Here is a 19,390-nt window from a genome sequence, read left to right on the forward strand (position 1 = left end):
CACACGTCTCATTTCATCAGAATTGAATATTTTGTAACGCGTTTCATCCCTGACAGAACTTTTTTCCAGTCATTGACGGTCCAGTCTAAATGCCGACGTGCAAATGCCAACCTTGTTGCTCTATTTCTTTCCGAAACTCTTTGGCTGAATATCTACTAAATAACTTTGCATCTACTAATCTTCTTTGTACTGTTCGTATACCAACCGTAATTTCTGGAATATCGGCAATAATTCTAGGTGCGGACTTCCAAGGATCATTTTAAGCAATTCTTTTGATGCGTCTGTCGGTCATTACTGTTGTTTTCTTTGGCCTTCCCGATTTTGGCAACTTTTCTAAGTGTCCCCTGTCATTATACGATGAAATTATTTTACATACACTGTACCTGGGTAGCACAAATTGTCTTGAAATATCGGCTTGTTTGTTACCTTCCATAAATGCATTCACAAATATTTGCTTCAAGTCTTTTGAAATTGGAATTCCTCTAGGCATGAATAATCCAGTATAGAAATGTTTAAAAAAACATAAAATAAACCTCGCACAATTAATTTGGCCTTTACTTTTGCTAAAACCCTTCTTTGGAATGAATTATGTTGCTCTACTTTTGACGCGTTACTATTAAGCATTTAAAACTAAATGTCAAAATAAATTCATTTGTTTTGTTTTGGTTTAGTTTGGTAAACATTCTTGCTGTCATGGATACTCATAGCCTACTTCGTAGTTTTTAAATTTATTCTATTTGTATAAATTATCATGCATGTATAATTAAAAAATCGCGATTTGCAGATATTTCTCGAAGTGTTGCTCTATTTTTGTCCGATAGTGTATTTTGGACAACTAATACACAGCTCGGGATCTCTACTACCATAAATCAACCGAAGAATTAAGTTAGCATGGAGTACTTATGGAAGAAACTCGATCATATTCAAATCTAGATTGCCACTTTATCTAAAGAAGAAAACATTTGACCAATGTGTACTACCAGTCATGACCTATGCATGCGAGACCTGGACACTTAAAACGGATATTATAATGAAACTGCAGGTCGCACAACGCTCAATGGACCAAAACATGCTGGGAATAACCAAGAAAGACCGTAAAAGAATAGAGTGGATACGACAAAATATCCAGGTAATAAATGTCGTCCACAGAATCAAATTCCTCAAGTGGCAATGGATAAGACACCTGGCAAGAAGGACAGACAACAACTGGACCACAAAAATTACAACATGGCACCCACGAGGCATTAAGAAGCCTAGAAGAAGACCAAACCTGAGATGGGACCATGATATTAGGAAATTAGCAGGAATAACTTGGTATTGCATAGCCAACAATTGACAACAATGGGCTCAACTACCAAGAGAGCATCTAAATATGTGAGGGAGGCTACACCCTACACCATAATTGGAAATGGTTGAATAAGCTGAAGATGATAATGATGATGATCAAGTAAATGAATATTGAGGCTAAAATTAATTAACAACTTACCTTGTCAAAGCAGGGATTCTTCTATCACTAAACCTTTCCGATACCAGCAACCTTTTCTTCACTGCTTCAGCAAAATTGTAACTCTCCGTAGATATGAAGGGTTGAATAGTGAAAACTACCCTAAACCCTCTTCTGATCAGCATGTCAATGGTTTTCTCCAGGGTAGGAAATCGTTCGGTATCTACACGGAAATCTCCAATTTGGTCTTGCCAGAATTCGTTGATGAGCACGTGACCTTGTTTCAAAGTTCCTAGAGCTATGACATCCTCGGTGAAGTTGGATACGGCTTCTATTAAAAAGTAGATTCAGTTTAATGCCAGAGAGAAAAAATACTCAGATTTCGTAATTGTTTTCAAGTAATATTCAGTTTTTGTTGTAGATGGTAACTATATTATTTTTCCAACAAAATCCCAAAATGCAAAAATCAACCTTGGGATAGAATATAGTGCAAAATTTTTTGATAAAAGTATTGCTATATAAATTCAAGGTGTTTCATTTAGTACCTTCAGTAAGAGTTTGCTTATTGTCTGATGTGATCTCCCATAAAGGTTCAGCCAGTAGACTTTCTATAATACCACCATCTTCCTTCTTCAAGCCGTCCCAAAGAGTATGCTCGCTATAAAAGAAAAAAGTGTTTTTTATTATTATTTATATTTCAAAAATACTTCTTTTTTGTTTTTTTTATTATTTTTGCGAGGATTCCAACGTCTCATATTTTTTTAAATAATGCTGAATTGTGTTGTGGTAACTTCAAAAATAATGCAAGGATCAATAAAAAATGATGTATCTATACAGACCCGGTCATCGTAAGTCTGGTTTGGATTTATACGTGTAAGAATTAAATTTCAACATGTTAAATAGAGACTAAAGATGGGCTGATATATTTCATTAAGGGTGGCTGCAACGACCTCCCGTAATCCTGCTGTTAAAATATAACAGCTGGTTTTTATATATAAAAACTTGTTTTGTTTTAACAGCAGGATTATGGGAGGTCGTTGCAGCCACCCTTAGTGGTATCATGGTTTAAAAGACAGATTATATGCATGTGTATTGTGTAACGTCAACGTATATTCAATCAGTGAAGCGAACGCCATTACAGGGAAATGTAATAAAAAACAAAAAAAAACTATACTCCATCGAGGTTCAAAATACATTCAATGTTGTTGTTAGTAGCTTACCTTAGTTTGGAGTGAGTATCGGACATGTTGGCTCCAACGCATATGCTGTAGTTCAACTCTGGAGCAACAGCAAATCTGTTAACGAACGCAAAATCGTCGTATTTGGCACTGAGGCACAATTCTCTCTTTTCGTCACCCTGTATCGATACGTACAGGGGTGTTTTTTCGTCCACTATGATTGCAGCGCCTCGTGAATTGATGAAGTAGCGTTTCAGTACGTTGCCTGAAAAAATTGATAATATTTGTACATTCGCAAAACACATCCTGTAAAACTACTGTTACTAACGATAAGTTTAATAAGTCGTATGCTCTTAATATTGTCTGTTCAATGAATATCTTACCCCATTCGTGATGTTCGACGTTTCCTGTAACAAAAGGTTGAAAATCGTGCAATCCTTTTTCTAAAGGCCACGCTGATTCTTGTGTTTGACCACCACCATACCTATTAAAAAACAATTTTTGTGATTAATGACTCACCAGTACAAAAAGCGGAAACCTGAATATTTTCACGCACTTACTTTAAATTTGGACATGATTTACTATCGGACACAATTAGGTACTATTGGATATGAATTTTATTCAAATTCTTACCAGTGCAAATTTGATCTCATCTCAAAACAGTCTGTAGGTGAAAGATGTTCGTTGAGTGATAACCATTTTAAGTTATAACACCTTATATCTCCTTGCATGGTGTACAAATGAAGGTACAGCCGTGCTCTGTCCATCCATTCCATGCATATGGACCCATTGCGTTCATCGTGGGGCAAACAGGGCAAAACATTAACAGAATTTATGGTGGTACCCAATCGGGCATGGACAACTTCGGATGCTGTAATTAAAAAGAATATTGCATACAGTGTGTCCCTTCGGAACTAGTTCGATTGATATAGCAAAAAGTACGGGGTGTCCCATTTTCGCTAATTTTTTTCTGATTACTTTGTTGCTGTAAAGGAAAAATGATTGGAGTTTTAGTTTCGTGAAACATATATCGTCCCGTCAAATGCTGATTGCCATGATGTGAATTGTGAATTCTTTTCTCTTTATTTTGTTATGATTACGTGCGTCTTATAAAAATAAGTTATATTATGCTCAACGAGATAATTTCTTTTTTCAAATAGAAACCCATTTTTTTATTTTACCAATGAAAAGGTTTTTCAATTCCTTACTTTTTGATTATACATTTGTCTATACGTAAAATAAATCGTTTTTAAGTTATTATTAAGATTTAGTTTTAATGCGTAAATTTTTCATGATTTTATCTAGCTTCCTTTGATATTAAGTGTCAATCAGACAATTTCTTTCCTTCTGTCAAAAAACGAATTATTTCAGTTTTGTTATTATAAATACTGACTAAAATTTGTATTTATAAAAGTATATCACGTATTTTAGTGATATGTAATAGTTGATATTAGTAATAATAATATGATCGAAAAAAAACGGCGCAAAGTTGGCTTGGAGATGACATGGCCAAATATATTGTTTTACATCGCTTGATGTTTAAAGTTTGGATAGTACTGGTTAAAAACCAGAAAAATATACGCTTTAAAACTAAATCTTAAATAACTTAAAAACGATTTATTTTAGGTATAGGAACCTGTATAATCAAAAAGTAACGATTTAAAAAACCTTTTGACTAGTGAAATAAAAAAGGTAGGTTTCCGTTTGAAAAAAATGATTTAAGTTAATTTTTTAATCTCTCAATTCCATGACAGCTACGGCCAATATTATATGACATTCAAACAATTAATTTTTTGAAATAGAAAGCCACATGTATTCTCTTTATGTCACAGTGGCTGTGATAATTACTAAATTTGACTTTTAGGCTATACAAATTTTTTTGGCAGGCAGTTTTTTTAGTCCAAAAATTTTAAATATTTTTTTTGCTCAAAAACGGTTAATGTTAGGTATAGAGTGTTTAACATTAATATTCATAGAATTTTACCGAGAATTTACGTATGACGAGAATATACGCTTTCAACTTCCCGTATTTGCTGTAAGTGCCGCTATATTGAAAATATTATTAATGGATCTAATATGTTACGGTTAAGGTCCGATGTCCGGTTAATGTCGACATTACCCGGTGAATCTTAAGAATAACACACAACAAAACAACCAAAAACATAACCTAATCCAAACATTAACATGTTAATGTCGACATTAACCGGACATCGGACTTTAACCGTATATAACAGATATGTATATCTCGTTGTAAAACAATGATGTTGGAGGGACACCCTGTATAAATGTCAATATAAATAATAACGTTTAAGGTTTATGTAATCAAATTATTAACATAATTAACTAAACAATAAATTTAAACCAACTAAGTTAATAAACATATTCATACCATTATAGGGCTTGGTTCTCTCTACAATTTCCTGTTTCACAATGTACCGTTTATGTCCAGAAAGGGTTCATAGTTGTCGATTTTCGAAAGAAATCAGTACAGTACATTTTATTGATTTTATGGAAATAACTGTTCATTAAAATGTTGTATCCTATGTTATAGGGCTTGATTCTCTCTACAATTTCCTGTTTTGCAATGTACCGTTTGTGTCCGGGAAGGGTTCATAGTTTCATAGTTGTTGATTTTCGAAAGAAATCAGTGCATGTATTTCGTATATTTTTCATTTTATTGATTTTATGGAAATAACTGTTCATTAAAATGTTGTATCCTATGTCATAGGGCTTGTTTCCCTCTACAATTTCCTGTCTCACAATATACCGTTTGTGTCGGGGAAGGGATCATAGTTTCATAGTTGTCGATTTTCGAAAGAAATCAGTGCATGTATATTATTTCGTATATTTTTCATTTTATTGATTTTTTGGAAAGCACTGCTCATTAAAATGTTGTATCCTATGTTATAAGGCTTGTTTCTCTCTACAATTTCCTGTCTCACAATGTACCGTTTGTGACCAGGAAGGGTTCATAGTTTCACAGATGTCGATTTTCGAAAGAAATTGGTACATGTATATTATTTCGTATATTTTTCATTTTATTGATTTTATGGAAATAACTGTTCATTAAAATGTTGTATCCTATGTTATAGGGCTTGTTTCCCTCTACAATTTCCTGTCTCACAATGTACCGTTTATGTCCGGGAAGGGTTCATAGTTTCATAGTTGTCGATTTTCGAAAGAAATCAGTACATGTATATTATTTCGTATATTTTTCATTTTATTGATTTTATGGAAATAACTGTCCATTAAAATGTTGTATCCTATGTTATAGGGCTTGTTTCTCTCTACAATTTCCTGTTTCACAATGTACCGTTTGTGTCCGGAAAGGGTTCATAGTTTCATAGTTGTCGATTTTCGAAAGAAATCAGTACTTGTAGGTATATTATTTCGTATATTTTTTATTTCATTGATTTTATGGAAAGCACTGTTCATTAGAATGTTGTATCCTATTTTATAGGGCTTGTTTCTCTCTACAATTTCCTGTTTCACAATGTACCATTTGTGGTATTTCTATTTTTTATTTTTTTTTATTTAATAATAAAAATTATACAGAGTGTCTAAAAATTTATTTTAAATAATTACTAGCTTTAAACGGCAATAACTTGTTTAATTTAAATTGAACGAGCGATTGATAAAAATGGTTTATTACAATTTGATAGATAATTAAATTGTACATCTCATTCTCCTAAAATATACAGGGTGTTCGATTTAAATTAAACAAGTTATTGCTGTTTAAAGCTAGAAATTATATAAAATAAATTTTTAGACACTCTGTATGAGGTAGTATTATTTTTATTATTGCAACACAATAACTGATCAATAAATAAACTTCAGTAAATATTTAGTATTAAAAACTTTGATACCCTTTACCCTTGGAGAAAAGAAGCCTTAAAATTTTTATTGCAATTTCACAAAATTGAAAATATTTCAAAAACGGTAAGGTTTAAGTGTGATAAACCTTAATCAAATTTACCTTTATTTCTACCTTTTTACCTTATCGTAGAAACTAAAAATGTAATAATATACAAGGTGTTCCATTCAAAAAAATACAACTATGATATTTTTTATTCATTTGGGACACTGTATCTTGTAAAAATATTTTTAAATTGTAGTTCTAATAACCCTTCAACGAACCCAAAACATACAATCTGTAAAAATCCAATTGTTTAGCTACAATACTCCGTGTTGTATGTGGTGAACAACCCTGAATAATATTGTTGAAATTGCTACTCTGTTTGTTAACACATTAAAATGACTACAGTTAATTTAATTGAATTTGGAATTTTAGATATTTTTTAAAATTTTTACCATTATGGGTTGAATTTATAGTTATTTTTTATACAAGACGATAAAATGGTTTATCGTTCACCTAAAAGATTAATTATTTACTTCCGGGAGACGATAATGCAATTTTATCGTCGTGTATAAAACAATTTTTTTTCCATAACGAGTTACATTTTAAAAAATATTCAGAAATTATTATTTCAAGGAATTTATTACGAGTAGAAAAAATATTGTGCTGGGTTGGCGTTGGTTTCTATGTAATTTGACAAATAAATAAAGCTGTCTCTTTAGTTGTCAGTTTTGAGTCAATATTTTTAATTCTCTTTCGTGTCGATTGCTGATTGAAAAAAACGAAAAAAGTAAATTACCAACAAATATTCAGGCTGAGGCTACAAACGCCATATCCAAACTACTTCCATTTAAATCTCGAATAACTTATGAAAAGGAATACAAAAATTTTCAAAATGGAAGCAATTAAAAAACGTGCGAGAAGAAATAATTTTTTTAACCTATCCTCGCTGTTAAAGTATCATTTAATCTACCCTTGCTGTTAAAGTACTATTTTATCTATTATTTTTGATAGATATAAGGCAATTTTAACAGATGCTATGGAAAAAAGCTATAATTCTTTTGAGCGCTGTTACAAAAAGCTAGAATACCCCGTATATTCATATAAATAATAGGGTAATACATTTTAAAATAAATTATAATGGGTGGTATGCAAACTACTTCACTACTTACCGTCGTTATTGTATATCATCATTATCCTATTGTTTTTATTTAATTTGATCCGTTCGAAGTAGGCTTTGGCCAGGATTTTTTGGTTGTACAACGTGTACGCACAGGATATTAACACTATTATCACAACGAACAGGAACACTACGAACACTTTGATTTTGTAGTCGTTGGACTTCTTTTTTCGTATTGTCTGAGGTAGATTCTGAAAAAAAAGATTTCATTTTGAAAACCTTGCAAAACTAATTATGTATACAGGGTTGTTCACCACATACGACACGGAGTATTGTAGCTAAACGATTAAATTTTTACAAATTGTAAGCTTTGGTTTCGTTGAAGAATAGTCCTTCAACGAAACCAAAGCTTAAATTATTTTAGATACAATTTATTTGGGACACTCTGTATCTTGTAAAAATATTTTTAAATTGTAGCTAAACGATTAAATTTTTACAAATTGTAAGCTTTGGTTTCGTTGAAGGACTAGTCAGACAGCTTACAGAGTGTCCCAAATAAATTGTATCTAAAATAATTGTATATAAAAAATATCAAAGTTGTATTCTTTTAAATGGAACACCCTGTATATTATTTCATTTTTAGTTTCTACGATTAAAATAAAGCTAAATTTGATTAACGTTTATCACACTTAAACCTTACCGTTTTTGAAATATTTTCAATTTTGTGAAATTGCAGTAAAGATTTTAAGGCTTCATTTCTCCAAGGATATCAAAGTTTTTAATACTAAATATTTACTGAAGTTTATTAATTGATCAGTTATTGTGTTGCAATAATACTACCTCATACAGAGTGTCTAAAAATTTATTTTAAAAAATTTATAGCTTTAAACGGCAATAACTTCTTTAATTTAAATGGAACATCCTGTATATTTTAGGACAATCAGATGCACAATTCAATTGTATCAAACTTGAAGATTAAATTGTGCATCTGATTCTCATAAATTATACAGGGTGTTTGTAGAAATTAGTTGATTTTGATGGAATTTTATAACATAGTATGCCGCTGTTAGACGGCATTTATTTACCGGGTTAAGTGCATTCCGTCGTCAACAACAAATTAACTCAATTTGCCACCGGCATTCACAATTAGAAATATCATGCCGCCGGTTGTATGCATTTTTTGTATATTGTCTGTAAATACAAGTTATTTATTTACCTGTATTTTTTCTCTAAGTAGACTGGCTAATGAATTGACGGAAGTGATAGAATTGGCTGGTGAATGATTTCCTGGGAAATCATTGGGATCGGGTGGACTCAGCATCCTGGGGCTTACTGTTATTGATTTTCTTCGCACATTCCTGGACCCACTGTAATAAAAATGAATGTATTATTTTACTATACAATTTGGAAAAAAAAATCAAAAATTCTATTAAAGGTATTTCTTCTAAAACAACTCTCCCTTTCCACAATTGAGATAAATATTCTCCATAATTACACAGTAGAAAATGGCCATTATATGGCAGAATATTCCTCTTTATTTTTAATAAGGATTAAGTTACACATACATTTTAATTGGTAGTATATACCGGGTGCGTCTCAAAAGTGGCTCATCCCTATAACTTTTTATTTTTTTAGATAAATAAAAATTTGGTACGTTAGTATACAGGGTGTTTCAAAACAAATGCGAAAAACTTCAGGGGGTGATTCCTTGTTCTAAATAAAGGGTAGTTTGCTTCATAAACGTTGGGTCAAAAGTCAACCATTAGGGAGATATCGCGGTACAAAGATGGCGGAAAAATAATGTTTTTATTTTTTATCTTGAAAACGAAAAGAGATAGACTAATGAAATTTTATGGAAGCATTACTGTTATGAAAACACACTTTCTGGTAATTTTTTCATTTTTTTAAAATGAGTGGAAGAGGTTGAAATAAACTGCCCCTATCATTCTTGTTAACGAAATTTAAAGAAAAATCTTATCAAACGCATGCAAAAAAATTAATTTGGATAGTTTAGTTTGTTTAGAAGCTTTTTTATCTCTTGTGTTTTTTTGATAAAACTCACCGATTTGAAATTAAAAAATAAAATGTAAAGCATTACATGTCAGGACAAAAACATTTTTAAATTAAGAATCTAGTGATAATAACGATAATAATAATCATCTAGATAATAACATATTGCAGTAGAGTAATGTCAAATAAAATAATATTAGGAACATCCTAAAAAGTAACAGCGGCCGACTAGATTTTTTTCCTAAAAAAATTACAGCAGCCCACTAGATTCTTTATCAGAAAATGTTTTTTGTCCTGACATGTAATGCTTTACTTTTTATTTTTTAATTTCAAATCGGTGAGTTTTATCAAAAAAATACAAGAGATAAAAAAGTTTCTAAAAAAACTAAACTCTCTAAATTATTTTTTTTGCATGTGTTTTATAAGATTTTTCTTTAAATTTCGTTAACAAGAATGATAGGGGTAGTTTATTTCAACCCCTTCCACTCATTTTTAAAAAAGTGAAAACATTACCAGAAAGTGTGTTTTCATAACAGTAATGCTTCCATAAAATTTCATTAGTTTTAAGATAAAGTTTCAAGTTTTCGTTTTCAAGATACAAAATAAAAACATTATTTTTCCGCCATCTTTGTACCGCGATGTCTCCCTAATGGTTGACTTTTGACCCAACGTTTATGAAGCAAACTACCCTTTATTTTGAACAAGGAATCACCCCCTGAAGTTTTTCGCATTTGTTTTGAAACACCCTGTATATATGACATAAATTAGGATTGATTAACGTATTCAATTGTTTTCTGTTACTTCCTGTTTCACCGGAAATGACTACAAACTTTTGATTTGTAAATGGCACCCTTGATATTTTTTTTACTTTATTCGAAAGAAAATGACACTCTGAACAGAATGACATATCATATGTCATCTTTTGACATTTTCGCTTAAAAAAATCGTATTTTAAATCGCAGCCTAGAGTGCCATGGCTGTGTTATAAACACTAATTTGTAATCAAGGAGCTTTGGAAAGTAAATTTGATAGTCTAATGTTTTTCGGGTCTTGTCCTGACCGGTTCCCCGTGGGTCAAATAACCCAAATCGTATTTTTAATCATATCTTATTTTTTTTTAAATGAAACGAGGGTGGTTCATTTGCATATTTAGAAAAAACATTTTTTACGAATAATTTGGTACCACACACTTCGTATTTCGAGTCAAATTATCGTTATGAACCGCATGTTACAATTTCAAATAAATCATATGAGAAACCGTCAAAAGTTGATATATGGTCATTCTATTCAGAGTGTCATTTTCTATCGAATAAACTAAAAAAATACCGAGGGTGCCATTTAAAAATCAAAAGTTGTAGTCATTCCCGGTGAAACAGGAAGTGATAAAAAAACAATTGAATACGTGAATCAATCCTAATTTATGCCATATACTAACATACAAAATTTCGTTTTTTATGTTAAAAAATAAAAAAGATGTAGGGGTGAGCCAGTTTTGAGACGCACCCGGTACATAAGAATTATGATTTTTGCTCTTGTTTATTAGAATAAACCCATACATCTTTTTGAAAAGCTTGTAAAAAACAAATTAATTTCTTGACATATACACGTGTTATCCCATTTAAAAAAAAAACTAAATTTTGGTCAGTATCTGAAAAACGAGAATATATGTATTAAGAAATAAAGTAACTACGCCACTGGATTCCGTGTAAAAAGTTGTGTAATAATCCGTTTTTACTTTATCTTTTAATTGTCAGATAACTGAGATAAGACGATTGCTTGAAATTGAAACATTTTCAAAATCACCCTGTATTACCAAAACAGAGAATAAGACAAGTTTGTTTTGCAGTATCCTCGGTTTCACAAAAAAGTAGCTTTGATTAAATAAATAAATAACTTAATTGTAACCAAAATGGGACACTCTGTATACTAAAATTTTCATTCTCCTATTAATTTTTGATTTTAAAAAGTATGTAATTTAAAATATATATATACTGTATGATTAAATGAGAGTAATTATTTTTACTATTGACTTAAATTATTACCTGTAATTTAAAAATATTATACCTTATACTAATAAATACCTATAATAAATGATACATTCAAAAATAAATTAATCAAGTCAAATACCCAATAAACGTAAATAACATTTTTCACTGTTTAACTTTCTTTTCAAAATTTTATGATTTACACTGTATACACTGCATGTATACTTATTTAAACAATATAATAATTACAACTAAAGTGTCGTGTTTACTTGTGCTGGTACTTTTTATTCCGTTATCTTCTCTATTTTGTCATTCTTTTTGACAGGTAAAGCATGATAAGGCGCAATGTCATAAATATCTGTTAAAAGTACCATAAAATGAATAACTTTAATGATACCAGTGGATTAAACTAACATTTACTTTTAATTTTATATAATTAAAGATTCGCATATTTGGGGATTTTTACAAAAAAATAGATACTCATTCATTTGTCATTGCTTAAACGTTTTATACATAGATAAAGGAAATAAATTTAGATTGGAATGCCCGGCTTCCCGCTAGAGGTACGCGCACATTGACCAGAGCCGTACTCGCCTCACGAATCGCACTTTTTTTTCTTGTCGCGCACACTGAGCCGTACCGAACGCGCCGCATTGTTCGCTATTTTGTTTCTTTTTGCCCCAACTCCACCCGTATTTGCCAATCGAATTTCTCATCAGTCGCTTCCAGAGTCCTGTTTGCGGTGATAACCGTGTTTTTTCATATTTCTCGACAATGAATGACAACGAACAAGAAATAATTATAAGCTCCTTGCTAATAGAAGAAGAAATCACGAGAAAGAATAGAAAGTTATAAGTTCACAATATTTGCAGAAATCCACATTATTTCCATATTTAATTGAGGATGAACTAAAAATTTTTCAATATGAGCCTTGAAAAATTTGCGAACTTTCTTAGCATATTGAATTTCTAATCTCCTCTTCGGCTACCTAGTGGAAGGAATTGCGTGTGACGTCAGCAGCACTAGCCGCATTTATCGAAAATCATTCTGGCCCAACAATGCTGGCCGCATTTTCGTCGATGCGATTCGTGCGGCTCTGGTTAGTGTGCGCACCTTCATTGAAAGTAATTGGCATTCGCCTCTATTGGTACGTGCTTTCAAGTTGCGCGCGCTCTACGCGCAAACGGCTGGCGGCGAACCATCTCCAGTCGGTTTTTCGACGCTCCGCTTTCTATATAATATGTTCGTTGTTCGATTGGGACGGCCGGTGAAGACACCGCGCGCATCAGTGACTATGTGTATTTTCTTTGATTAAATTACCTTTTTTGTGTTTTCTTTGAATATTTTTTATTAATGGAGTGTTTAAAGAGTTGCACTACTGATCACTAAAATTGCGTAGTTCTTCTTGGACGATAGAGACATGATTAACGACGAAACGAATGTTCGCGGGATTTCTATGGATCGCGGGATGTTCGTTAACACAATAAATGTAACGCGCGGCCAATGCCCGTTATTTGTACATATTTGAGTAATTTACGACTAGACTGGCTTGGTTTAAGTTTTAGTGTGTGTTGTTCTTTTGCGATGGATACTTCAGACGAAGAATTTGTGACATTGTGTGTATTTTTAGATGATTATTGGATTAAATAAAGATGTGGATAACCACGAATAAAATTAATCAATTGTTCTTCATTCATAGTATCCACAAACACAGAACTGCGTGATAATATAACGTTAATATAAATAACTTGCGCTAACCTTTCTTGTGCATCGTGCGTATTTTGTAAACATTCTATTGAAAACCGGAGGGGGCTGTGGAACCACGGAAAAAAATCGCTCGGCAAGCAATCCCAGCGACTCCCTTCCGTTCCGATCGATTCCTCGCGGCTCCGATCCGCGGTAGTAAGTAATTAGTACGCGGCAGTGTTGCCAGATGAAAATATGTAATATCCGTATTTCGTTGGTCGAAATATCCGTAAATGTATAAAAAAATCCGTATTTATACAGGGTGAGTTTTAAATAAGGGCAAATATCTTCAGGGCTGGTATATTTCGACCCCAGAAACAGGGCTACGAGGTGTTTCGCAAAAAATGTGATAAAAATTGTACACTTAAAAGGGGTGCAAATACAGAAATTAATAAAAAAAGCTCTCAAATTTTTTTTCAAATATATATTTTTTTTCAAATTCTCAAACTTGAATAACTCGGTTATTTTGGACTTATTTGAAAAACGGCAAAGAGAAAATATGTTATCGAGAATCGAGATCTACCACCCCTGAAAATATTTGTACTTATTAAGACTCACCCTGTATTTTATTGATCATTAAGTAATTCGTGTTAAACATAAAATAAATATCAAATATAAACATTTTAAAAATAACAAAATATTACTACCAATTACTACTCTTCAATATATCTACGTATTAGATATATGCAAGGGTATTAGCTACGTAGTATCTCATTTATTCTTGTACATGTACAAGAATAGATGAGACAAACAAGTATTGCAAAACCTACAATTTTTTATTATTATAAAAATATGATCCGATGGGCAAAAATATCCGTTATTAAGTCTTTGTATGATTAGTATTGTCCATTAATCGATGGTAATAGATACAATTTCTAATTTGCAAATATTCTTTTATGGGTATGGGTACCTACTGCATATTTTGTATGATAAAACTCGTTTAGTGGGCTTGGAAATGCACATTTACCATATTATTTTACATATGAAATAACAGCTATCTTTATTTCCAAGGCAACTGTGACGCTGTTCTTTTTTAATTATATAATATTATGTTAAATTGTTCAATAACAGAAAATCCGTATTATTGGAAAAAAATCCGTACGTCCGTAGAATATATCCGAAATCCGTCAGTCTACGGATTAATCCGTAGTTCTGGCAACACTGGTACGCGGTAGTAGTAATATTTTTCTTCGTCGAAGCGACGCGTGCGGCTCTGGGGGTCAGTATGCGTGTACCTTAAAACGTATAATTGTTTTGGGTCGCATACGTTGTGAGATCTGGCGTTGCTATAGCGGTTGCTAAGAACAACCGTAAACAAGAACAGAAAGAATTTTCTCTTGTCAAAATCTTCAAAAAGTATAAAATCTTTCAAAATTTAAACCGCCCGCATTGAAAAAAAATATCGAAACGTGTTTAAAGACCCGCCATTGAATAACCGGAAACGGAAATGAAAATTAAGCCATCATGTCCTTATCATGTCAACCTGTCAATTGGAAAATTAGTTCTCCAGACGACAACGAAGGCTTTCGGTGGCGTATCGTGTTTCCACGATTTAACACAGAGTTGACACTTCTTTCTAGTTAATTATTTTATGGTGTGAACTGTGAACTGCAAAAACCATGTTCCATAGGTATTTCATACATGTCATTATATAAAATAAAGTTTCTTATATATGCAATACACTGTGTTTTATTTATAAAATTAAAAGAAAATAATAATAAATTTGAATAAGTAATATATTTGGCGACATAATTCCGCAAAAAGCCAATCAGCTCCGAAATTATCAAAAGCTTTGGGTCGCGATCGTTGCAAAAATAGCACCAAATAGTATTTACATTGTCCTTATGAGGACTTTCCAATCTAAACTTGTTTCATTTATTTTTTTTATTATTTGTTTTTTTATTTTTATATTTATTTATGTTTTATTTATTTTTTTAGGTTTTATACCTCTTTCACATATACAGGGTACAGGGTGAGTCTTAAGTAAGTGCACATATTTTAGTGGTGGTATATTTCGGTGGTATGAAAGTTTATGATGTTTCCCCAAAAAAAATTTTGAAAATGTTGTATTCTTTGAAAAAAAATTGGGACTCTTTTAATTTTAAAGTTAAAAGACGTAGTATCTTGATGATATGGCAACATAGATAGTAGGTTAAATTTAGAGAAACAAAAAACCTGAAAAAATTTAGCGGTTCTGAAATTTAAGTAAAAATTTTTTTAATTTAATTGTCATCGATCGTCATTTTTAAGTCAACTCGCTGGATGACGTTTTTTTGGATTATACGGTATTTGATTGTCTTCTAGAGATATTGATAATAATCCATATGATATAATTTACTTAATAAATTTATTTTGATATAGAAATAATTCATCCACTCAAGTGAACCTAAATTATATCCACTTATTAAATGTCTAGCACAAACTATTATTTTTGTATTCAGATGCTAGTAGAGGGTAGACAATTGTTTTGCTAACCTTTGTTAATAGCAAAGATTAGTTCTTGGATTCCAAGAATAAAACAGCTCAAAGAGCAAATAATTTATTTATAATAATAGTAATAGTACTTCCTTCATCTACTTGAATGTAATATACAGGATAACTTTTTTAGGTGTTACCTAAAGCAATAAGTGAACAACTATTTAAAACACTTGAAATGCATACTGTAAATATAAAAAATATTCACCTTTTAATTATCCATCTAATAAAGGAATAATATACAGGGTGTTCTATTTAAAAAAAAACGAGAAAATGATTTTATATGTTAGAAAGTGTGGCATAGAATTTTGAACACTCTATGTGGTTTAAGATTACGATATTTATAGCAAAGTAAATACTGACCAACTATAGTAAATATTTAGTATATTAATATTATATTTCAGAACATTTCTTGTATTTTTAATATCTTTTTAAAAAATACATCTTTATTTATTTATTAATATTTTTATTTTTATTATTTTAAACCACATATTTAATAATATCATAGGATTATGTAAAGTGATCAGAAGATAAAGATAATCAGATAAAGGAAGACAAACATGTAATAATATATACAGGGTGTTCGATTTTAAAAAAATCATCCCGATCCACTCACACTTTTTTGAAACACCCTGTAGAAGTTAAAATATTTTCCTGAACACATCCTAATATATACTTTAGGTTGGCACTTATAAAAAAATTCCTATTTTTTTTTATATAGGAGCTACAGATGCTCGACGCACTATTGCCGGACCCGTATAAAGTAGTAGGAACGACTTTGAACCTTGGCAACCCCTATTTACAACCCAAATTTTTGATTTGTCACCCTATTAAAAGTGTATTCTTTTATACATAAATATACGTAAAAATTAGGTTTTGAAAAAATATGATGAGAGTAATAATCCCAGATCATATACAGGGTGGTCCGTATTCTATTCCGGAAACTTCGGCAGCATATTTTGCCGATAAAAATAAGCAAAAAAGTTCGTATAAATGTATGCCCTTAAATGCTTAGGTTTGGAGATACAGGGTGTAGAAGTTTCATTTTTATTTCGATTTTTTCCAAATAAGTTCTGAAGTAACATCAATATTTGGATGAAAATTGGTGTCTGGGAGTTTTTTGATATGATAAATTTGATTTTAATGTCAATATGACTCCTGTTTATAGGGGGCGCCACCTATGTGTTTTAACTGTTTTGAAGAGTAAGAACTTTTCGTCCGTATATTTATAAAACTGCTGAGTCAAAAAATATATATTTCCGTGACTTTTTACGTAAAAAATGTCTCTTGGTAAAAATCATTACGAGCAACCGTTCTCAAGATATTTAGAACGGAAATAGTCAATACATGTTTATTGACAAAAAATAAACACGCGTTGAGTAGATAGTTATTTAACTGAAATAATAAATTTGGGAAATTTTAGTTTTTTTTTTAAATTAAACATAAGTTTTCTGTGAAGAAATGATGATCAAATAGTTTCTGTTCAACTTTTGACACAAAAACATTTCAAATTTATGATTTCAGTCTAATAACTAGTCAACATGTTTAATTTATGTCAATGATGACAGGTATTGATAATTTCGATTCCATATATCTCGAGAACCATTACTCGTAGCGATTTTTACAAAGAGATCTTTTTTACGTAAAATATGTCGCAAACTTATATTTTTGTACTCAGTAGTTTTATACAGGTACGGACGAAAAGTTATTACTCTTCAAACCAGTTAAGAAATATGTAGGTGGCGCACTCTACAAGTAGGAGTCATATTGACATCAAAATCAAATTTCTCATGTCAAAAAACTTCCAGACACCAATTTTCATCCAAATATTGACGTTACTTCAGAAATTATTTGGAAAAAATCGAAACAAAAATTAAACTTTTACACCCTATATCTCCGAAACTAAGCATTTTAAGACATATATTTATACGAACTTTTTTACTTATTTTTATCTGCAGAATATGCTGCCGAAGTTTCCGGAATACAGTTCGGACCACCCTGTATCGTAATATAGTAATAATTCTAATAAATAGTAATATAGTAATAATTCTGCCGCCGGATTTTTGACCACGGAACACGCTATACTTTACATCATAAATCAACAAAATTTATAAGATAATAAGTATTTTTTTTTTATAAATCATACGATTTGTTTTTGATATTTTTTAGTAGTAGTCGTAATTTCGAAAATTCTTTCAGATGTTATCCAAACAAGAATCAGACGTCCATTAGCCTCTACTTACATACAGGAAGATACAAACATGACGCCCCTTCTTTAATATCAGAAAAATCATAGAGTTAAAAGAAAAATGATAAATGAAAATACAAACTTGGTCAATGGAATCCAAAAATGACTGGTAGGTACATTTTTTTGTATATAAATTTAAATTTTCGCTATTAACTATTAAAGTTAAAAAACCCTACCTTAGTATATTCTCAAACAAGAAAACTCACAGAAACGAATAGCATTTAGCGATTTGTGGTCAACTGACTCACCTTTAATGCGTTCCCATGCGATTTTCTCAAACGGGGCACCTACTTAACAGGAAATTAAAAATTAGATAGAACGTATCGTTGTGTCGTTCAACGACTTCGCCGATTCTGTGTATCAAATCTCTTATCCGTATCAGACTGATGCTGTGCGGGGTCAGTTAAACTAATAAAATAAACGGCCTTACGGGCCTTTGGCAGATATTAATTTATTTTATTTAGGTGGTACATATCAGCGTTGAGTGAAAGACTTATATAGGGAATACAGTGGAACGCAGACGTGTATGGAACTGGCAAGATGTAGAAGAATCAGAGAAACAGCTGTCTTTGTAATTGTGGTAAAGTAAAACACAAAACGTTGGTTTATTCATGATCAATCTGTTATTAATTGATTTTTGAATTGTAACTAGGAAATTATACTTCCTAAAATAGCGTCTACACTATGCGGAGAACTCGTGCGCCTGAAAACAACTCGGGGGGGGGGGATTTTTTGTTGATTCCTGTTGCCTCGTTCAATTTTGTTTCGTTTTGAGCTAGTTCCAAAAACGTGGCGGTATCTGTACCCCAGGCAAAGGACTCTTTTTTCATAAATGCCAGTGAAATAAGTAAACCTAAACGTTTCTAAAATTGCTGTTGTTACGATATTTCGTTAATTACATCTTGTTTTATGTTGCCACAAGATTAATATATAACCGTGATTGGTTGTTTGTTAACCCCAGATTAACAATAAAAAACAAACAACCACTCACGGCGCGTCTCGATCTCTTTCAGGAAACGTGGGAAGGCTTATATTTCAGTTTACTTCTGAAAGTATTTCCAGAAATGTTTTGCGAAATGTTTTACGAAATATTTCCAGAAATATGTTGTAAAACTTGGAAAATAAGTTCGTTATAATAATGGTTTTATTATTCACTATTCTAATCAAAAATATATTTATTTATCTAGTAATGCCAAAACACTCTATTTGAAAGTCGATTAGAGAAAATAGTATGATTCATTGGCAAGCGATGTAAATATTTGCGATCATAAAATTGTGATGTAAGAGGATAGGCTTAGCTTGCCGGCGGGTCAGTAGCAGACGGGCCG

The 19,390-nt window shown here is 31.5% G+C and overlaps 1 protein-coding gene across 1 annotated transcript in view; it reads right to left on the minus strand.

Annotated features, from left to right (window-relative positions):
• LOC115882858 (myogenesis-regulating glycosidase) overlaps positions 1-19,390 on the minus strand; it is a 56,424-nt gene that overhangs the window by 12,648 nt on the left and 24,386 nt on the right. Inside the window, exons 3-9 of the mRNA XM_030901106.1 lie at positions 8,815-8,965; positions 7,651-7,849; positions 3,256-3,493; positions 3,006-3,106; positions 2,665-2,887; positions 1,990-2,102; positions 1,487-1,775 (exon numbers count right to left, since the gene is read on the minus strand). Of these exons, the coding sequence (XP_030756966.1) occupies positions 1,487-1,775; positions 1,990-2,102; positions 2,665-2,887; positions 3,006-3,106; positions 3,256-3,493; positions 7,651-7,849; positions 8,815-8,965 (1,314 nt within the window). The remainder of the gene's footprint in view (positions 1-1,486; positions 1,776-1,989; positions 2,103-2,664; positions 2,888-3,005; positions 3,107-3,255; positions 3,494-7,650; positions 7,850-8,814; positions 8,966-19,390) is intronic.

Source organism: Sitophilus oryzae, unplaced genomic scaffold (genome assembly GCF_002938485.1).
Source record: "Sitophilus oryzae breed Bouriz unplaced genomic scaffold, Soryzae_2.0 scaffold_179_pilon_pilon, whole genome shotgun sequence".
In the NCBI taxonomy this organism is placed as follows: domain Eukaryota; kingdom Metazoa; phylum Arthropoda; class Insecta; order Coleoptera; family Curculionidae; genus Sitophilus; species Sitophilus oryzae.